Here is a 24,391-nt window from a genome sequence, read left to right on the forward strand (position 1 = left end):
TGATGGACCAGTGTGGAGGCGCTTTATGCAGACGAAAACAGCTTTAGGTTTCTCTGAATGCAGAGATTTTATAGACTAGCCGTCACTCGCGGGGAACGAGACATCGGAGGCAGTGGACTGAAAGAGCATCGACCCTGTCAATCAAAGCACGGCCCACATCAGGTGATGAGAGTCAACAGCTGCAGCATCAGCTCAAAAACACACACACACAAACACACACACAACAACAAAAATCAGCCATCTTGGAAAGTCTCCGCCAGTCGGCCCATTTCACAGTCGGCTGGCAGCGCTAATGGCTTTTTTTTCAGCCCGCAAAAAGCCACAACTCAATCACCTCCTACGAGAGAGGGAAAAACACGGGAGGAGACAAGAAAAAAGGCAGGGACAGGCGGACAGCAGCTTGTCCTCTGAGATGCAAGGAGATAAATTTTATTTTTCTTCTGTGGATCAGAACGATGAAAATGGGGAGAATACAGTCTTTTTTGGAGAATATTAAAGGGATAGTTCACCCAACAATAAAAATTATTTACTCGCCCTCATGCGGTTTAAACACAAAAGAAGATATTTTAAAGAATGTTGATGATTGCTGGTTCAAATGAAAAAAATACTACGCAATATTGCAGCATTCATCACAGTCATATTTACATCTTAGTTTTTAATTTAAAAGGAAAAAAAGAAGAAAAAAAGAAAAACATACAAAAAAAGAGGATAAAAGAAGGGGGGGTTGGGGCACAGGCTGTTTTTATTAGAAACAGATCATTCCAGATAAGACATTTGGAAGAAATTGTTCAAAATATAAGTAAAATCGCCCATAGAAGTTAAACACAAGACCATCAATATTATAATGGTTTCTAAAATGATTTTACCATGGTTAAATAAATCTTGGGATATGGTGGAATATGTAAATACTGTAGGCCAAGTCAGTGTCAATTTATTTAGCCTTTTCCTGTTTTGTTTAGTAAATTGCTGAAATATATATTATATTATATTATATTATATTATATTATATTATATTATATTATATTATATTATATTATATTATATTACATTATTTTATATTATATTATATTATATTATATTATATTATATTATATTATATTATATTATATTATTTTATATTATATTATATTATATTATATTATATTATATTATATTATTTTATATTATATTATATTACATTATTTTATATTATTTTATATTATATTATATTATATTATATATTATATTACATTATTTTATATTATATTATATTATATTACATTATTTTATATTATATTATATTATATTATTTTATATTATATTATATTATATTATATTATATTATATTATATTATATTATATTATATTATATTATATTATATTATATATTATATTACATTATTTTATATTATATTATATTATATTATATTACATTATTTTATATTATATTATATTATATTATATTATATTATATTATATTATATTATATTATATTATATTAAGTAGCACACAACTTTACTTTAAAGAATAATAAAAACAGGCATAAAAAAAAAACTATTTATTTGCCATTACTGGAATACATTTCATTTATAAATACATTGAAATGCATTTTGATCCAGCTAAACTCAAAGGGATGCCCCGTTACGCATTGATTCTGTGTTGACAACGTCATCAAAACATCCAGTCCATAAGTCAGCAAGAGGAAGGTTAAAAAAATGGCAGCAAGCTAAAGCGAGTATACAAACTCTGACAGTTTAAACCACCCAAATCAGCAAGCTGCCATTGGCAATTGCTGGGAAAACTCCTGGAGGAGAGGCAATGTGTTGCAGCTGTGAAACAATAACACAGCCCACTGGATCTCTAGCAGTCTCTGTCTGCGAGGGGAAATGGGATTTTGCTTTATTGCTATGAGACCTTCCTGAGACCGTTGTTGAGAAGTAACTGTAACCATCAGCAGTGCTAAATGAACTTTTATTTGTTTGTTTTTTCAAGCAGAGTGACAAACATATATGTTACTTTAAGTGTGGAAGCTGTTTAGTAGTGTCACAAAACACTTGCATTGTATGGTACTGCATAAATGGCATTGTATCAAGCATCAACAGAGCCTGAAGCCATCAGAGATTGGCAAGTATTGTATAAAGGTTACTTTGTATTCTCTATTGGATTCGAGTCAGGTGATTGACTGGGCCATTCGACATCTTGATTTTCTTTCTCTGAAAGCATTTGAAAGTTTCCTTGCCTGTGTTTTGGACCATTATCTTGCTGAAATGTCCACCCTGGTTTCATCTTCATCATCTTGCTAATGTAGCAGCAAATATTCATTTCCAATGATGAAGATCAGAGGGTTGCTGAAGAACTGCAGAGAGATTTCAGCTGCTGTCTGAGCTTTCTTCACGTGTCTAATACTTTTTCACTGCGTCATTTCATTTCATTACACAGAACTACATTTGTAAACTAATTCATAATGTTTTCTTTGCATATTGTCAACAACATCTGGTGAACATTTCAAGTCATTAGCACCTTTTGAAATATGTTTTCAGAAAAAAATGAAGACGTTCAATACTTATTTCCCCCATTGTATGTATCGGAAACGTTTAACATAACGCATTTTAGGTTTGCAAGAAATGTAGACAGCACCCTCTAGTGGATCTGTAATCTGAAACGGGCTATGAATCATATTTCCTATGCAACATATTTCCTGAAATGTACGCATTTCAATGAGCCTGGGTTTGCATTCAGAATTAATTTGTATTAATCGCTTTTATTGGGACACGATTAGGTTCTATCTCCATTTTAGTGAAATACACAACACAAAACAAAACCCCAGCTCCGATTACAGCTTCCTCCATCCTACATTTGTGGTCTTTGAGGGTTTGATAATGCTGTCAAATGGTTTAAGTGACGTCAATTGGCCTGAGGTGAGGAGTGGATGGTTAGATCCTGGTGGTTAGTTCCTAGAACTACCTAGTGCAAAAAGTCCCTTATGATGCTGTTCGGGTATTGACATCTTCTTTTACCCTTAAGAAAAGCACAAAAACCTTGACTCGAGTACATCTTGATCTTAACAGCTACCTGAGTCTACTGAACCTGATCTTTAGCATCTAATCCCTGTCACTTTGAACTGCTGTTCAGGCTTCTCAGATGTCTCACTTCCAACAAAAGGCGCCTTTAACCCTAAGGGACATTCTGGATAATTGGGCCATTCAAAAAGGACAACGGAGCTGTCAATCAAACAGCACTTACCCAAGCACTTGTAAGGCACCACAATGTGAGCGTGGCCCTTGCACTGCTTCTTGTCCTTCTTGCACCAGTTCTCGATCTTGACAGGCTGGTTGGCCTCCACCACGTTGGTGATCTGCAGCTCGGGATAGATCTGAAGGGAAGGAGAGCGGAGAAATTCAGGCTGTACAGTAAGCAGTGATCCATGCTTCACAATCTCCAGACGCCATCTGCTCATGTATTGGAACAAACACGCAGGATTTACTCCCTCTCCAAATTCAATAAAAGGACATCGATGAAAAGCAATCTCAAAATGTACAGAGATGGTACGGGGTGTTTTGTATTTTACAGCCAGCCATATGACAGATGAGGACAAACTTTAACATTTGTAAGCAAATAGAGTTTTTAATATAGTTCAGGGGAAGATATTTGAGCAGGGCCGGAGTGGGACTCCTTTTCAGCCCTGGAGTTTTAAGCTTTACATTGGCCCACTTCAGTTTACGACTGACTATATTAAAATAACATCATTTCCAATTCAGTTTCTAATGACACTATCAAGTCTTTTTCAAGAACACAGCTGCTTTAGAACTTCAAATGTTTTTCATAAATATGAGAACATTAAAGGGTAGCTAAATCTCTAAAACATCACAATGTTCTTTCCTGCAATTTCTGAATAGATATTCTGTGCAAAATTCTTTAAAAATATCCAGTCCTTTGTAACGGTGGTCACACAAAAAATAAATATAAAATATTTACACCTATACAAGTAACCCAAACAGCATTATATGTCTTTAAAAAAAAGACTACTCGGGTAAGATTTGAACTCTAGTCAAAAGCGTCGTAACGCAACGTAATGACCACTGTAATGTAATGTAATGTGTATTTCTATAGCACATTTATTGTGTATGGCCATACACCCAAAGCACTTCACAATCATGAGGGGGGGGGGGGGGGGTCTCTCCACATCACCACTAGTGTGCAGCATCCACTTGGATGATGCGACGTCAGCCACAGGACAACAGCGCCAGTGCGCTCACCACACACCAGCTATTGGTGATAGAGCCAATTTGATGGATGGGGATGATTGGGAGGCCATGATCGCAATGGCCTACTCAATGGCACCCCTACTCTTTTACGAGAAGTGCCATGGGATTTTAATGACCACAGAGAGTCAGGACCTCAGTTTAACATCTTATCTGAAAGACGGCGCCCACTGACAGTATAGTGTCCCCTTCACTTTTACTGGGGCATTAGGACTCACACAGACCACAGGTTAAGCGCCCCCTGCTGTCCTATTTAACACCACTTCCAACAGCAACCTAGTTTTCCCATGTGGTCTCCTATCCAGGTAATGACCAGGCTCAGCCCTGCTTAGCTTCAGTGAGAAACCGGTCTTGGGCTGCAGGGTGATTTGGCTGTGGCCACTGGACCACAATGTGTCAGTATGGTGGCAGATTTAAATGCTAATAAGGGAGAGATTGCCACTAATGGGCGGTGCTTTTCCCCTCTGATGACACGTACAACTGGAGAATGTCAATCAAAGTGTTTCTGCAGACAGTTTATAAGAAGTGTGATTAAAAATCTATAAAATGAATACCATTCTACCATTAGAAGCTGGTTATATTCACAACTGCTGCCACACAACTGTGTTTATAAAAGCCCTTATTAAAAGCAATCTTTGCATAATAAGTTCTCTTCAATGATAGCTGTGTTCATAAATCATGGATATGGATAAATGTAGGGATGCACGATATATCGGCGGCCATAACGTTATCAGCCGATAAATGCTATTTTTAAAATGATCGTTATCGATCCGTTGTCTAAATTAGGCTGATATATTTAGGCCAATAAATTACGTAATTGTACAGAACTGCCTGCCTCGCGCATGCGTGGGAGGACCATGTTCAGAGTCAGACTTGTCCATGTGAACTCTCTTCACACGGTTTATTTCATAAAAGTCCATCCTTTCTTCATGTGGTATTGCTGTGCATTAATAACTCAGTAAGTAACCATGTTCCTCATCATTGTAGATATGTTTGATTGAGGGTCATTGTGTATTTTGGTTTAAATCACCTCAGGAAAATTTTTTTACATGTGTAAACGAAACAGCAGCGATACACCCATGCTAAACTACTCGCTGGGCTGTTTGTAATCTAATATGATTATTTGTTATTATCAACGCGTTGCTTGCCATGTGTTGTTGATATAAGATTGTATTCAGTTTGATCGAAATATTCATATCGATTATAAGGGCTGTCACCGCGCACACACACACACACACTCAGAGCCGGCGTGTCCATAGAGGCGACCAACTAGGGTGGAAGAAAAGAGAAGGCACCGTCCGCGACACCAGCCCGGACCTTTGCTGTATAAAAATATACCATTTGGAAATATTTATAATTATTGGCCTACATATATCGGCCTCCAAGTCTGAAGAGTTATCGGTTATCGGTATCGGCCAAAAAAATCCATATCCGTGCATCCCTAGATAAATGTGTGTAGCCTGACTGTACCTCCTGACAGTACTGCAGCACTCCTTCTTTGGTTCCAACGCAGGTTTTAGATCCAGAAGGGTCTGGTTCCCAGCGGCCAGTCTGGATGTTGATGTGCATGTTGAGTTTGCCACAGAACATGGCAACCTGGGGCTCCGCGACGGCAAATCCGGTTCCTGCATTTGCTGCCAGCGCCTGGAAGAAAAGCAAGAGAATTAGACTGGAAGTTAATGGAGATTCTTATTACATGCCAATAAAAGTCGAGCAGGTTCAGACTTGTCAAACACACTCATGTGGTCCTAAATGTCAAGCTGGAATACTCTTATAATCATATGACCAAGACCAGCACGTGTGCAGTGGGTAGCACAATCACCTCACAGCATGAAGTTCACTGGTTTGAGCCCCGGCTGGGTCAGTTGGCATTTCTGTGTGGAGTTTGCATGTTCTCCCCATTTATTCAAATTCTGCATCTGAATACTGTTTGATTCCCCTCAAAAAATCATAAAACACAGTTTATTTCACTGTTATCTTTGGTTTTATTTAGCTAATTTTTGACATTTAATGAACGATTTACTTCCCTAGAGAATCATATCAGTTCGATTCCTGTTTTTGCTTGTGCTGCATTCTGCATATGTGCAACAAATAAATAAATAAAGACATGCCCACAAAACAATCCTCTGCATCTAAAAAAAAAAAAACAAGATGCCATCTGTCTTTTCTCATAAAGAAATATGCCATTAAAGTCAGCAGAAAAAACATAATGAGGACAAATTCAAGCAGACAGTCTCTCCAAGGACATTTTCTTTGTGCTCTGGGGTCACTGTTGACCCTATCAAATACATTTTAACTTGATTTGGCTATGTTTAATACACAGCACCGAGAGTCTGCGAGTCTGAAGCATGCATGCTCACGGAAAGGGTTATATGTCTTCATTTCAGTCTTTAATAAGTCAAAAATATCTTCCTTTGTGTTTTTACAGGTTTGGAATGAAATGAGGGTAGAGGGAAAGTAATTATTGAGAATTTTTATTTTTTGAGTAAACCGTAAACTTTAAAGTCCACATGAACTGGAAGCTGCAAACGTTTGTTTTTTTAGTATTGTGAGAAACAGAATATTAAATGAGAAAACAGTGGGCGTGGCTTGTTTTTTCTACTGCAAGCTGATTGGATGCAGTAAAGTAGGCATTTTATATAGAAAGATCTGGAAAGAATTTGGGGGGAGGAGTTGTTTACCTCAAAACTAGCCACGTGAGCTGACAAAAATCAACATGGTTAGTTTTGACTCTGTATTTCTGCAAATGTCATAATGTCAAATTTAAGACCTTTTTAAGAACATTAAGTATTAAATTTAAGACCTATATCACAATATCAAAAACACGCATACGCAAAGAGAAAATGAAAAAAAAAGAAATCACTAAATTAGTGGCAAATAAATGTATTCAGCATAAACAGTATGGAAGACAGGTTAGATGCACCATTTAACTACAGAAAAAAAAAAACAAACAAACATTTTAAGGCTAATTTATACTATATATGCATCGCGCATCTTCGCTGACTGCACGCGCACCTTAAGCGGACGAGGCTCTTTAAAACGACAGAGACGATCAAACGAAAGCCACCGTAAAATCAGACGGATAAACACAGAAGTAGGAAGTTTCCGGAACTACGTCATTTTATTAATATCGTTCAATATTTTTAAACCAATTATTTTATCATTTATTTTAATGATTATAAAGATTTTTATAACCATACAAGATTTTTTATTCTTCACTTACTTTTGGTCATTTCTCAGATAGTTCTACCTATTAAAAGTTAAATATTAATGACTACAGAACATGGGTCGCTCTACAATTATATTATATAATATATTATATAATACATATTAAATATATTATAAATATATTTATAATAGAAAGAATAAAAGCAAAAAAAAAAAAAAAGTACACTTGCTAAAAAAGACTTTTTTTTTTTTTGCCCACTCAACAATTCACACATTACTGGCTGGTTAGTTTCTGTCCTCTACTTATAGGCTAAAGAGGCAGTAATGGTCCAACATTCTTGACCATAATCACCAATAAAGCCTAAAAAAACAGGGCATCAGCATATTGTAAAATGATGGGTTCCAATATTCTTTTCCAGTTATCAACTCTTGCCGTGTCCTCTTTTGGCTTTAACAAGCTTATCCCTCAGATTTTTCCAAACTTTCTAACAAAAATCTTCTTCCTTTCCCACTGCTGTTGCAATTTCTAGCTAAGAATTATTGTTATCTGGTTTTCCCTATGATCACGCATGGATGCAGCATAAAGGTGTCTGTACAGTCGTACTGTTTCAGACAAAATCTTTTCAAAGTGTTTCATATTCAACTCAAACGAAATGCCGCGGGAACTGTTCGCTAGAGTCTCGAAAAAATGTCCTGCAGTCCGCCAGACAAAATCATGTTGCGCGCACCCGAAGCGAGCCTCCACCTCCACAGTCACATTCATCGCACGCACTGAGTTCAATACAGAAAGCTAATTGGCTATTGTAGGTTGGTCTCATTTGTAGATGTAATACCGTAAATTACATCTGGACTAGTGAAGTAAAGAACTACAACACCACGAAAACCAAGCAACAACAACAAAAAAAGAATTGAAATGAGCATTAGATGTAGCGTTACATGGACATCAGAAAAATAAGACTTGTGCAAAAATATTTATGACCTAGAACAGCGCATTTAAGACTTTAAGGCCTAAAATTTACATTTTTAAGTTATAGACTTAAGACTATTTAAGACCCCGTGGAAACCCTGTGACTTCATGTGTACTTTAAGGTCACACAGAAGGCAGGAAAATACGAGAGGATTTTAGAAACAGCCCAAATTGTGATTCGATAACTCAAATAAAATCCCCAACTGCAGAGAAATGAGTGATGTTTCCCTTCTTCTCCGTCCTTCCTGTAGACCGTCTCGTTTACAGAAACGTGTTCTTCCCTTTTTCCTGAAACAGGAAGCAGCTCCGCCCAGCCTGTCATTAAAGCTCCGCACAAACATTTCTCCAGTGCGATCAAAGTGAAGACTCATTCCCAGTAACTGCAAGATTACACTACGAAGATGCAAACAATCATGTGGTGATTATAGAGGCATGTGTTATAGCCAAACTACCAGACAGACAGAGCACGAAGAGCTGCGGGAGGTCGGGTCAGGGCCCAGACATGCTGATCTGTGAGTAACGTGTCCCAACAATGCAATCAAATCCTTTTATTTACAATATCTCCACAAAAACACACATGTAGAGTTGAAGTCAATGTTATTAGTCCTCCTGAATTATTAGCCCTCCTGTATATTTTCCCCAATTTCTGTCTAACGGACAGAAGACATTTCTAAACATAATAAATTTAATAACAGATTTATTTTATCTTTGACATGATGACAGTAAATAATATTTTACCAGGTATTTTTAGGACACTTCTATACAGCTTAAAGTGACATTTAAAGAGCCCCTATTATGGGTTTTTCATGCAGTGTGTAACAGCTCTAGGTAAACGAAAACATCCAGCTGAGGTTTAAATCTGAAAGTGCAGGGTGTTTAAATCTACTGATTCTTTAACGAAATAATCGATTCAGCGAATAAATGAATCAAGTTGGGTTCGGATGTTTTCTTTGTATGTGTCGACGTCGATATGGTACATCACCAAATATGTAGTTCCATATCCGGGAAAATGTAAACATGCATTTGACAACAGACATTAGCACAGCGCTGAGGATCACAGGACTGATCGTGACGTGAAGATGACGATCAACTGCATTGCTTTATTGCATTCCGGCATTGTGCTCTCGCATACTCTCTGGCTGCTACTTCATAGCCGTGATGGGTTTTTTCCTCTGTCTCGTGCTGAACGCAGTCGACCAAACACAACAGACTGGGTCATCGGACCAATCAGAGCAGATTAACTTCGCGCTAGGGAGGGGTTTGGGAACAAATAGTTCGCTGAATGAATCATACGGGAGTCGTTGGAATAATTAGGTCAAAATAAATGCCTATTATAAGACAATGAAAGTGTTTTTTGACCTTGCATGCAAATCTGCATGTTGTTGGAGACCCCCAAAACTAAAAGTATGACCATTTATTAAGCAAAATAGGGGCTCTTTAAAGGTTTAACTAGGTTAATTAGGCAAGTCATTGTATAATGATGGTTTGTTCAATAAAACTTGACTTGAAAAAGAGCAAACAGACAATTTTTGGTGGGAAAAAGATGGTCATTCACTTTAACTTCTTGCAATGGCTGCACAGTCAATCTAAATGAAATCATGTGTAAGGGCACATTTTTTCATATATTTTGGTCTTGTGTTTACATCCAACCATTTTAGGGAGGGGTTCATTCTGCAAACCAGGAGAGAATTGGAAAACATTTTATTTTCTCCCCCTTACTTTTTCTGTTGAATGACATTCCTGAAGACTCTTTTGACTCAGAGCTCAAACCTGTTTACAACTCTTACATTTCTGGCTAAGAAGTGTATATTACTAAAATTGTCTACTTCTCAAATTCCAACTATTTCCATGTGGATTGCTTTAGTTGTCTTTCGTCCTTTGGAAAAATTAACTTATGACCTCAACCACAAACTCAGGAGACTTTGGAAATCTCTTTAATCCTTTCTACATAAACTCTGAAATTTATATTTTAAGAGTTTCGGCTTCTTTTGTTTTATTTTAATAATCTTTATTATTATTTTATTATTATTATTATTATTATTATTATTATTATTACTATTTTAAACGTACATTTGTATTTTTTTATTTAATTTGCAGAGCTTGTGGATGGTTTGTTTGTTTGTCCGATTGTCTTTGTTGTTTATTTGAACATCCTTAAAAAATAAATAAATAAATAAATAAATAAATAAATAAATAAAAGAAAAGCATGGTGTGTTCAGGTGTAAAGGTCCTCCAAAAGCCAGAGGGCGCTCCTGCACAGAAACTCTAAAAGATGAAGAAACTCAAAAAATCCCAAAAGCAATTATTCAATAGACAGAAGATTTAACTGCTTTTGTTTAGGCATGGAAAAGGAAAAGGTAGAAAAGTCAAGGTTTTAAAATGGTCAAATGTTTCTGCTATACCATTCCTAAGGTATGAGTACATTTTTTTATTTATTTACATTTTTTTTTTTGTTAGTTTTTTTAAAGACATCAGTATCTCCAGCAGAAAAGATCTCCAAATATACCATTTTAAATTGTTAAAAAAAAAAACATCTGTGTTTTTGAAGCTAATGAAGATAGCAGAAGTCAATAATTCATTTGATTTTGTAAACGTTTCCCAAATTAACGTATAATGTGTTAAAAAAAAAGGCTTAGTTTTTTACCCAGACATTTAAAAAAAACTTTTAAAAATATTACAGCAGTGAGCACAATATCGTGTAAGCGAGATAGTTTTATCCAAGGTTATCATAGCGTCAGAATCTTTTACCTGCCCATGCCTACTTTCGTTGATTCAATTCGATTAACAATCACACATCTATGGAACCCAAAAGACTGATCAAAGTGTACTTCTATTTTTTCCTAGTAGAAAATCCAGTTTCATTTTTTAAAAAGTGTGTTTGATTTTGGAAATAAAATATGTTGTTTAAATGCAGTATAATTAAGCTAAACGGATGTGTTTATTAGCAGTGTATTCACCCTGAACACAACACTTCACCTGACAGATGACTCTGCCAAATCGCTATAAACCCTCATTGTGCAAAACTATCACAGAAGTGGATTATAATAATGGGAACATTACTCTCAGCCAACGATTTGAAGTCTGACAGTAATAGGTTTGATTTTTTCTGAAGGCACTGAACTTATTACAGAATAGGCACATTGAAGGCTGGTGACGCTTCAGAAGTCGTGATTTCTAAGAGGTGAAACTCTTTTAGGCCTCTACATTCATGATTTATGATACAAGCCTTTTTAAAAGTATATTTTAAAAATCGGTTGAGCAATTTTGACTGGTTAAAATATCCATATTGGAATTTAAAATCTGTCATCTCGCTAAAAATGTTCTGCTATACTAATGTATGAACATGTAGCTAAAATTGTGATTCATTTCTGACAAAAAAAAAGATTAAAAAAGTCAAATTTGAATAATATAAAACCGTATATATGCTATATATGACAAGAAAACAACAAAGCTAAAAAAAGTACTTCTACACACACTTCTTTTAAATAATAGTATTATTATTACAAATACATTCTTAAAAAAGAATTTAAAATACTAAAACTAGTTCTAAAAGAATACAATTTTGTTCATTAGTTACACACACACACACACACACACATTATATATATACACACACACACACACACACACACACACACACACACACACAAACACTGTATACATACACACACACAAACACACACCCACCCACACAAATAGACATACACACACACATACACATATATATATATATAGTCGAAGTCAGAATTATTAGCCCCCCTTTGAATTTATTATTTTTTTATATTTCCCAAATGATGTATAACAAAGCAAAGAAATATTCTCAGTATGTCTGATAATATTTTTTCTTCTAGAAAAAATTCTTATTTGTCTTATTTCGGCTAGACCAAAAGCAGTTTTTTTTAATTTTTAAGAACCATTTTAAGATCAAAATTATTAGCCCCTTTAAGCTAACTTTTTTTTCTTTGATAGTCTGCAGAACAAAACATCGTCATACAATAACGTGCCTAATTACCTTAACCTGCCTACTTAAATTAATTAACCAAGTTAAGCCTTTAAATGTCAGTTTAAGCTGTATAGAAGTGCCTTGTACTGTCATCATGGCAAAGATGAAATAAATCAGTTATTAGAAATGACTTATTAAAACTATTATGTTCAGAAATGTGCTGAAAAAAATCTTCTCTCCATTAAACAGAAATTTGGGAAAAAAATAAACAGGGGGGCGAATAATTCTGACTTCAGATATGTGTATATATATATATATATATATATATATATATATATGTGTGTGTGTGTGTGTGTGTGTGTGTGTGTGTGTGTGTGTGTGTGTACAGCAACAAGCAGAGGACACTCTACAGTTTGACAAATGCTGCTGTTGGGCAACAATGTACTCTTAAGGCTGTTTTAGGTGAGAATGTAGTTGTTTAGATGGCTAATATGCAGTTTATTTATAAGGATAGTAGCTATTTTAAAATATTTATAATTTCTGAGAGACAGCTCGTCAATGGCTATTAGCCTGTCTTTGAGCAAAGACGATTGATGATGATCATCCACAAAATGTCGACAGAGACCGGATAATAAACCCTTAGATGAGGAAAAAAATACAACGTAATTTTAAATTACAGTTGATCAAATTATTAGAAATCTGGTACGTGATATTCTATGTCGATCTCTCTCTTTTGTATTTTGTAGTGCTGTATTTATACCATAGTAATATTGTGATCTCCCGATTGCAACTGAGAAATCTTTGTAGCCTTATAATATTAAATTGGCAGTAAAATCAACTGTTTTGTCATCACTTCAGACATTACGCTAGAGAATCATTCAAACACTAGCTCTGTGTGATAATAAAAGTGATGTTGGTGAAGTAGCAACGGCTTCTGCTGTTCTTGCATCACCCGCTGATGTGAATAAATGGCGGAAGAAAGTAGTTCCTCATACAAAAGGGTTTATGAGACTCTCTGTTTGATTTTTATATATATATATATATATATATATATATATATATATATATATATATATATATATATATATATATATATATATATATATAAAGCCTTCTAACTGTTGTACAAACGCAATATCACACTCGAAGCAGCGCGATGTGGCTGTATATCGTCACTAGTGGGACACTAAGCAGCGCACAACGCACACCTCACACCAGTGCCAATATACAGGCACAATCGCACTGCTACTCATGTGATATTGCTCATATATATATATATATATATATATATATATATATATATATATATATATATATATATATATATATATATATATATATATAAACACATACATACATACACGCACACACACCTTTATGAATAATTTTATGACTACAACAAATAAATTCTGAAAAATACTAAAAACTAATTCTAAAAAAACCTATAATTTTTTTATTTGTTTTTCATTGATTATTTTAATAATGTTTATATCTGTATTTGTGCGTATTTAAGTTTTCAACTAATTATATATTTACATTGTTATATCTCCAAATACAATTATTTACATAAAAATATGGTTACATTTAAAAATATATATTAAAGTTACAAAAAAGAACACATGCTTCAAACAAGCATACGTACATTTATGCAATTTAAATAATAAATACAGATATTTTTTAAAAAGTATATAAATATTAAATCATCACTATTTAAAATGCATCATTCCTTAAAATATCTGACCTAATTTAACAACATTTTTTATCAATCTCTGCATGACTTCGCAACCATCCTAACCCTGCCTATGTTTCCTTTTCTCTCCTCAGCATTTCTTATTCTCCTTTAGTAAACATCAGCCTGTGGCACAGTTGTAATGTTATGGCAGCCGAACACTGAAACGAGAAAGTACAGGGAGAAATGAAAGAGAAAGAGAGACGGATAAAGAATAGCGGATGGCCGGGCTGCCTGTTTACGCCAGGAGGCAGAAACACAGAGCAGAAGATCAGACAGAAGGCGATGCAGGAGATGCAGAGAAGAGGCCAGAAACAATGACCAGTGTTAGCACAAATCCTACTGCTTTAAGTGCAAGAGCAGCAGGAAGTGGAAGCCGGAGAGTGGCAGTGCATTTCAACAGCACTTAAACTCTGACACACACACCACACACACACACACACACACACACACACACACACACATGCTGCAAGTGGACGAGGCCTCAAGGGAAGAATCCGAATCAGTGCAAAAGCAAATGTACCCATGCGTGCTTTCATGCCGAATGTGCCGAGAGCTGGCCGATAAAACCATAACAATATTTATCTGAAATTTTATTTCCCTCAACAACAACAAAAAAAAGAGATAGCATTTTCAACAAATGGTTGATAATTTTTTATTTGCCCTGGCCCATTCAGTATTTTTTTTATAAATAAAGAAAATAATTAAATAATCAAATAATTAAATAAATAAATAAATAAATGTAGTAGTTCATAATAATTAATTTGATATTAATTTAAAATTCAATATTGAAGGAAGGACTAGTTTATAAGCATTTAAAACGACCTAAACGAAGTGATCAGTCAGTAATAATAACTTAACTTATCTAAATATGGATTTTCCTCACAAAAAAAAACATATAATTTTCAATAAATGCTTTTTTTTTTATTTACTTGCCTTGGCAGTATTATTACTGACTCATTCAGTATTTTTAAATAAATAAAAAGTAAATATAAAAATTAAATATATTAGTAGTATTGTTGTCGTTTATAATACTAATACCATTTTTATAGAAATATTATATATTATTAATGTTATACTATAAAAATATTAAATACATTTTTAAAATAAATATCAAATATTAAAATGTATTTAAAGCTTTAAAAAGTAAATATATTTTCAATAAATGTTTGATAATTTGTTTACTAGCCCTGGCACTATTATTATTGGCCCATTCAGTATTTTTAAATAAATTACATATTAAATATAAAAATTAAATCTATTAGTAGTAATAGTTGTTAGGGCTGCTAGATTAGGGGGAAAAAAATCAATCCAATTATTTTGGTTTTACTTGTAATCAAGATTATTCAAAATGATATATAGTTGAAGTCAAAATTATTCACCTTCCTGTGAGATTTTTATATATATATATATATATATATATATATATATATATATATATATATATATATATATATATATATATTTCCCAAATGACGTTTAACAGAGCAAGGACATTTTCACAGTATGTCTGATAATATTTTTTCCTCTTGAGAAAGTCTTATTTGTTTTATTTTGGCTAGAAAATATATTTTAAAACCTATATAAAGGTCAATATTATTAGCCCCCTAAAGCAATATTTATTTTGGATTGTCTACAGAACATACCATTGTTATACAATAACTTGCCTAATTAGCTGCTTCAGTCCAACATCTACATTATCAGGATGATGAAGATGACGCCAGAGTGGACATTTTAGCAAAACAATGATCCAAAACACAGCCAAGGAAACTCTCAAATGCTTTCAGAGAAAGAAAATCAATCTGTAGAATGGCCCAGCCAATCACCGGACTTGAATCCAATAAAGAATACAAAGTTAAGATCAGATTTGACAGACGAGACCCACAGAACCATCAAGCTTTCTTGAAGTCTGTTAAAATCTCACACCAGAGCAATGCATGAGACTTCATCCTCCATATGAGAGGCGTCTTTAAGCTGTCTTCACCAAAAAAGCCTTTTAAATAAAGTATTAAATTCATTTCAGAAGCTCAGTACTTTCTCCTTGTGCCATAACATTGTTCTTACACACAACTCATTTTCAGCGTCATTTTATTTTTCTGTAAGTTTCGTTTGAACACAACCAAAATCTAATTCAAATCCATGTCAACAGCTCCTTGAGAACTATTATTCCCTGGAAAAACTTGATGTGATCAATACTTATTTCCCCCCCTGTACCTATCATCCAACTCAAACTAAGGGCACAACATTTACCTTCGCCTCACAAAACCACTGTAAGAGGAAGCAGACAGTGGGCCTGTGCTGTGCTGGAATGAAACACAGGGACGTTAATGAGAGAGAGCGAGAGATTTGGAAATTGGCATCAAGAGTGGACAAACACGAACAACAGAGACCTTGTGTGGAAATGAGTCTCTCATTCCAGTGAACCTGACCTCATTCAGCACAAGCACACACACAGTCAGCTAGTTTCGACTCTTCTCTTCCTCTGTTACATTTGCGTACAGACACACACAGTTTGACAGCAAGTCCTGCCGGCTCTGTGTGTAAATGTGGCGGCGATGGAGACGAGTTTCCTGCTGTTAGAATCACACAGACCTGAGAAAACACTCCCTGTCCTACCAGATCCTACACAACCACATGTTAAATATCACCGCAAAGAGAAAGACTACAGTGTGTCTGCCATGATACGTCTCCGTCTGCTATCATATTTGTATTTTGAAGACTTGTCATTATTAACTGGGTCTTTTTATCATTCAATTTTCATTCATTTATTATATTTTATAATTGCAATGCATTTAAAAGGAGAAAAGTCTATGCATACATATTGTTCATGATAATATATTTACACAAACACACACATGTATTTAGTGTTTTATATATTTGTATTACCTTCGGTATCGATTGTTTAGCTTTTTTCACTTTTTTTTATAAAATTAGATTTTAAACATTAATTTATTCTCACACGCTTAGGTTTACTTGGTATTTATTTATTCATTTAGGATTTCTCACAAACAAGGTTAATATTAAACATATACAAAATTATATGTTAAATACTGCATACAATTAATAGTACATTTAAATGTTTACATATTTATATTTTCATATTCAAGTTTTATTTTCTTGTTGCTCGGGATATATTTTAGATCTGTGAGAATATAATAATAATAATAATAATAATAATAATAATAATAATAACAACAATAATAATAATAATAATAATAATAATATTAATGATGACATTTATTTGTGTCAGGTATTTTAAAAATATTTTTATTTTTTAGCAGTTTACCATCGGTAGTATTTAATTAATATTTCTCACATTCAAATGTAATGGTAAACATATACAAAAAATATTCATAAAACACTGCATGAGATTAATAGTCAATTTATTCAAGTATAAAATACATTTTTATAATGAATAAAAAAATACAATTTGCAATAATAATATACATTTATTTATTTTTAAAAGTTGCTTCATTGTACCTAAACTTTTAAAAAAAAAAAAAGTTTTTTTTCAATATATTTGTTTACATTTTTTATATTTTTTAAATAATATCTTACCTTGATATTTCTTTTATCCTATAAGAAGTTAACAGACTGCCTTTAGCCATGAATGTATTCTCGATATAGTACACAGTAGTTGCTTGTTAATTCTTATATCCAAATGCTTAGATCAGATACCAAAAGTGAACAACAAACAGCACTAATATACACTCACACATAAAAAAATAGTTGACGAAACTTAAAATTGTAAAGCAACACGCTGCAGTTGTTAAAGTTGATTCATCTTAAAATTAAGGCAACTTGCTGCAGTTTTTTTAAGTTAATGTAACTTAAAATTTTAAGGCAACTTGCTGCAGTTGATTAAGTTAATTTAACTTAAAAATGTACGGCAACTTTCTGCAATTGATAAAGTTGACTCAACTTAAAGTTGTAAGGTAACTTGCTGCAGTTGATCAAGTTGATCACTAAAATTAAAGTAACTTGCTGCAGATTTTTAAGTTAATTCAACTTAAAACTAAGGCAACCTGCTATAGTTTAAGTTCAATCAACTTAAAACTGTAAGGCAACTTGCTGCAGTTTTTAAGCGGATTCCACTTAAAACTGTAAGGCAATCCCCTGGAGTTTAAGTTGAATCAACACAAAACTGTCAGACACCTTGCTGAATATTTTTTTAAGTTCAGTCAACTTATAACTGTAAGACAACCTGCTGGAGTTAAGTTGAATCAAGACTTTAAGACACTTCACTCAAGTTTAAGTTTATCCAACTTAAAACTGTAAGGCAGCTTAGTTGAAAAAAAATCTGTGAAGCAAGTTGCCTTACAATTTTAAGTCATCTTTGTTTCATTACATCACATACACTGTACTAGAATATTATTACATAATTATTAAATATATTATTAATGAAAAATAATAATTAAATGTTTAACCCATGTCTAATCTCAAATGCTCAGACAATAATTCATCTTAAAAAGAAAATTGATACAATACTGGTGTCAGGAATGCAAGTCCAGAGACTTTATAGTGAACACCATGACTTTGTAAAAGATTCACTTAAAGATATAATAATTAAACAACTGCCTATAAATTGCTAGTAAGCTAATCATTCTCAATTCAAACGAGTCAAGGTTTAGACCTAAGTATAGAGCTCTGGCATTATATTTCATTTTATTAGCATCATGAGTGACCTCACGGACCTGAATGAAGAGCTATTTAAAGCTACAGTACACACACACGCACGCACACGATCATGTTATAAATGTTGCCGCCTGATGTTTGGAAACACCCACATGTCCCCTTGTGTTTGTGTGGCCTCTGGTTTTCTATTTTAAACTTTGAGTAAACCACCTAAACCTGAGCTAACACCTCAGCCCGGACAGAAACACAAACACACTCTTCATCACAGTCTAATTCAACTTTTACAATGTCTGTCCATCTGTGATCCGCTCTTGCCTGTAAAATGTCTGGACACTGAAGGGTGACGAGAAGCAGACCAAACACACCGGTCCAATTCACACAGCACAAACTGCAAATTACTGACACACTGTGCTTCTGAAACCACACACACACACACACACACCTGTTTTGAGACTATTATGGCGAGACTGCAGATATAAAAATACGCAACTTGGCTATTTTTAGATGAATAACCAAACCTCGAGTCTGGGTGGAAATTCTGTGCAAGCGTCAACCAAAAACAAAAACACAGAAAATGGAGAGATGAACATTTAGGGTTGGGCAGGATGACTGTAAATAAAGTCTGAGTGTAAAAATGTGTCAACAGGTAGAGATTTGGCAACACCTCATAATAAGGTTCTATTGAACATCCACAGATGGGAATTTCCATAGTAGAAAAACTATTACTATGGAAGTGAATAATTAGGGGTTTCCAACAGTCTTCAGTGTATCTTCTTTTGCATTGACTGAACAGAAACTACTCAAACTGGTTTGAAACAAGTCAAGGGTGAGAAAATGATGACAATTTTAATTTTCGGGTGAACTATCCCTATGATGACAAATTGGAATATTTTTGGTTTTATAAATAATTACCTGCACAGTTTTGTTGTATAACTTGTGGGTTATAGTGTGGTTATTTAATCAATTTTGGATTGTTTGGATATATATATATATATATATATATATATATATATATATATATATATATTCCATTTGCAGTTATTTTCTTTTTTACTTGTTTGTTTAACTGTCACAAAAATCTGATAAATACACCTTAAAAATAATTAAATTAAATTTAAATATTTTCATAATTTATTTAGTTACTTATTTTTTTACTTGAACCTAATGGTACATTTTGAAATTTAAAGTAACTAGGAAAAATACTTTCATCACCAAGTCTTTTTGGGCCCTCATTTATATAATAAAACATAACTAACTAACTAACTAACTATCTAACTAACAAATAAATAAATACATTTTAAAAATTTCAATTTTTATTAATTTAATAAAAATGAAAAAATAGTTAAATATAAAATTAAATTTAAAACAAAAAAATTTACAACTATGTTTTTAAACAATATTGTCAGACACAAAGTTTAATTTGAATAACTTTTACATTTTAAAATTTAAAGTAATTAATGAAAATACTTTTTTTTACTTGTGTGTATATATATATATATATATATATATATATATATATATATATATATATATATATACACACACACACACACACACACACACACACACATAATATAATAATAATAATAATAATAATAATAAAACAACTAATTAACTAACTACTGCAAATAAAGAAATTAAAATAAATTTAAAAAATTAAAAATTACTAATATTTTTTTAATAAAAAATAAGTATCTTGGGTTCATTTTTTAAATTAAATAACAGGATTCAATTTAACCCAATGTTTGGGTTAGTCCATATTTCACCCAATTTGGGGTTTTGAGTATAGGCAGAGCTACTTCATCACCCTTACGCATGAAAATAACATAAAAACATGAAGTAATGCAAAAATACCGGACACGTTTTAGCCAAGTCACATCAAAGAAGAAAGAACTTGTTGTAAAAAAATGACAAAATCATCATCATTACCTGACTGCATTAACCAAAAATATACAGATTACCACCTGCTTGTTTAGTATAAAAACATTTTAGGTGGATTTTCAGAAAAAAATAAGCATATCACAATATCACAATAGCACTATTGTACTCGTATTGTGATAAAATGTCGGTCACACCACCTCCACCCCTAATGAAAATCCATTCCGGCTCGGGATTTCCCAGAATGCATTTCTCCGCATGTGTGCGTGTGACCCTGGGAAGGAATGTCAAACAGTGGTTTAGAGCATTTAATCCACCGCCCTCATGGAAGCATTACAGATCAGGAAGTTGACAGACAGCACAGACCCAAACCAAAAACATTTGCCTATTCGCTTTGAATATGTCCTTTCCCCACAGGTTTAGCAGTCTGTTGTTCAAGTCTTCCTGACCTTTACATCATGGATAGTTCCACATCTCGAAGCAAACAGAAATGACTTCCTCTTCCTACGCAAATTTGAGAAACACAAAGGTGAGTGGAGCATCGTGACTATCCCGTTGTGACCCTCTGACGTCATAAAGGCAGAAATCCAAAATCTCCTTCTGTCTTTCTTTAGGTGTTCAACATTCATTCATTTTCTTTTCGGCTTAGTCCCTTTATTAATCAGGGGTCGCCACAGCGGAATGAACCGCCAACTTATCCAGCAAGTTTTTACTCAGCGGATTCCCTTCCAGTTGCAACCCCTCTCTGGGAAACATCCACACACACATTCACACACACACACTACGGACAGTTTAGCCTACCCAATTCACCTGTACCGCATGTCTTTGGACTGTAGGGGAAAACAGAGCACCCGGAGAAAAACCAAACCCGAACGTAGGGAGAACATGCCAACTCAACAGTGAACTTGTTGCTGTGAGGTGACAGCACTACCTACTGCGCCACAGTGTCGCCGGTGTTTAACATGTACACTGTAAAAAGCAAAAGCTGTTCTCACTACTAAAATTAAGTGCAGTTAACTTATCATGAATACACTATTTAAACAGGTAATTCTAACTTTTTAGCACATTAAATTGGTAAACTAAATAGATTCAAGTAATCGTGACTTACAATAAAATTGCATTTACAACTTTTGAGTGGTCATGTGTCAAAACGCATGTTAATGATAGAGAATGGCGATGAGGAAACTGAGGAAACAGGTGGAAGAATTAAAACTTAAGCATAAACAGACAAACGCATAATAAATCTGAGAGCTTTTTAAAATCTTTGATGTTCAAAATGTTGAAATATATTAATATTAATAAATGTAATAATATTTAGATGATTATATAATAAATGCAATTATAAACATATTAATAGAATAATAATAAATAAAATGATATTAATATAATAAATAAATTAATGAATAAATAAATAAATAAATAAATAAATAAAAATTTTATGAATATTTTTTCTTTATTATTAGGTTTTATAATTTTTTTTGGGGGGGGGGGGTTCAACTTTATTTTGGATAGGAAAGTACAGAGAATTGACAGGAAAGCATTGGGAGCAGAGAGAGGAAGATCAGCAAAGATCGAACTCGGGTCGCCTTGAGCACCAGAGTGCATATGTCGACGCACCAACCACTACACCACTGCAATGTGTGTATTTCTCTATCATTAATAATATTATTATTATTATTACAATAAACCTTGGTTGAAAATTACTTGTTATAAAGTGTTTTATTGTTTTTTTTTGGCAGTTCGCGGATGCTATATAATACAATAAAACGTTGTAGAAGTGTAGGTAATGGTTTTTAGGACGGCACGGTGGCACAGTGGGTAGCGCTGTCACCTCAGGTTCGAGCTACAGCTGGTTTGAGCTATAGCTGGGTCAGTTGGCATTTCTGTGTGGATGTTCTCCTCGTGTTGGCGTGGGTTTCCTCCGGGTGCTCCGGTTTCCTCCACAATCCAAAGACATGCGCTGAAGGTCAATTGAGTAACTATATTGTCTGTAGTGTATGTGTGCATGTCCTGGTCCTCCAGGTAGGGTGCTGAGCTTTGGGTAACATCCCACCTCATAAAAATTAAATGTTACGAAACACCAACATGGTGCAGCAATATCAACTTTGATTTATACCACCCTGGAAGTAAGGTATTGGTTTTTGCCTTTACTTAAATGTCTTAGTTCAGCTTACTTGATAATTTTAAGGCAATCGGTTTCCTGATATTTTCCTAGTAATGTGAACACTAATAAGAAGTTAACAACTAATTATTTTGAGTCAACGGTACTGAAGTTTACTTTAATAAGAAGCTGTAAATAAAAACTGTTTTAAGTTATGCTCACTCAGAATTAATACATTACTTAGAAAAACGGAGAAAACCAATTGCCTTGAAAGTAAGGTCAACTTATTGCATTTTACAGAGTAGAAACGCAATTGGGTCTAAATGTGAGACTACTAAATTCAGCCACATCCAACCAAACAGGCCCGGATTGGCTAATCGGGAGGACCGAGAGAATTCCCAGTGGGCCGGTCCATTTTTTGGCCGCGAGGGCCGGTGTCCCTAGCTCCAGAATCTGTTGATCACACTTTTTAAATTAATTTTTTTATTTACTTGACCACAGCCTTCTTATTCATTATTTTACCGCAGCTCTGCTCTTTTTATATATAAACCAGATATAATGTAAAAGATATAACTCAGATGAGTCACCTTTCAATATACAACCGTTGTGGTCCAGTGGTTAGCACGTTAGATTAAGATGCCGCCGACCCGAGTTTGATCCTCGTCTGAGTATGTCTTTTTTTTTTTTATTGTTAAGACATATAATACTGTTAGGGTTGTTGAACATTTGAAGATCTAAAGCAGCTGTTTTCTCAAAAAAAAAAGACTTGATAGTGTAATTAGAAACTGAATTGGAAATGACCTTATTTTAATATTGTCAGTCGTGAACTGAGGTGGGCCGGTCTGAGGCTTGAAACTCCAGGGCTGAAAAGGAGTCCCACTCCGGCCTTGCAACCAGAGCTCAACACTCTTTAGTAAAAAGGCTTTCAATGTCAACTTTAGGGATTATCATCAATATCTAGTTCTTGGCGTTAAAAAAAAAGGATCAGTATAACAAAACAAAACAAAACAAAACAAAAAAAAACGTTTTACAAAGGGGGCGGCAAAGTGGCTCAGTAATCACCAGTGTCGCCTCACAGCAAGAAGTTCCTAAATCAAGTAAATGATTACAACACAGAGTCCGAGAAAGTATAAACCACATGTGGAAATTCATTTGCATAAAAGAAAATCAGGGGAAAGTATTGACTCATTTCCAACTCTTGTTTAAATGGTCGACATACACTGAGTAAACCCCCACTACGTTACAATCTTGATGAAAAGGAAGGACATTTCAGAGGATTGTGAAAGTGATCACAGGGACGTATCATTGTGAAAGCAACACTTCTCCAATCTATTCCTCTAAAGCAGTGACTCAGGCTTTAAATCTCTGCTGGAGTGAGACATTATTACTGACCTAAAAGCTGTGAACAAACACCACTAAGCAGAACTCAAGAGAGCGCGAGGAAAATAGTCAACAAACTCCTTTCTCACAAAAAGAAAGTGAGTCAGATCAGTTTTAGCTGACACGAATACAAAGAATCTACACCATCCCCTAACACAAAAAGAGATATTTTAGCCAAAAATTTAAATTCAGTGAATATTTACTTTATAATTACACCCTGGTGCATTAATTTTTCATTAAGAAAAATGTCCTGTATGCAGATGTTCATGCATATTTAAAGAGATAGTTCCCTCAAAAATTACAATTCTGTCATCATTCACGAACCTTTTTAGTTTTATTTAACACAAAA

The 24,391-nt window shown here is 34.0% G+C and overlaps 1 protein-coding gene across 50 annotated transcripts in view; it reads right to left on the reverse strand.

Moving 5' to 3' along the window:
* Positions 1-24,391, reverse strand: part of aplp2 (amyloid beta precursor like protein 2) — a 163,285-nt gene that overhangs the window by 83,521 nt on the left and 55,373 nt on the right. For all 50 annotated transcript variants that reach the window (XR_015514512.1, XR_015514507.1, XR_015514506.1 and 47 more), the window contains 2 exon segments: positions 5,712-5,885; positions 3,223-3,352 (listed from right to left, as the gene is read on the reverse strand). Coding sequence is in view for 8 of the 50 variants with exons in the window: in XM_087292715.1 (XP_087148841.1) it covers positions 3,223-3,352; positions 5,712-5,885 (304 nt within the window). In the remaining 42 variants the exon portion in view is untranslated.

This window comes from Danio rerio, chromosome 18, assembly GCF_052040795.2.
Source record: "Danio rerio strain M-AB ecotype USA chromosome 18, GRCz13ab, whole genome shotgun sequence".
Taxonomy (NCBI): domain Eukaryota; kingdom Metazoa; phylum Chordata; class Actinopteri; order Cypriniformes; family Danionidae; genus Danio; species Danio rerio.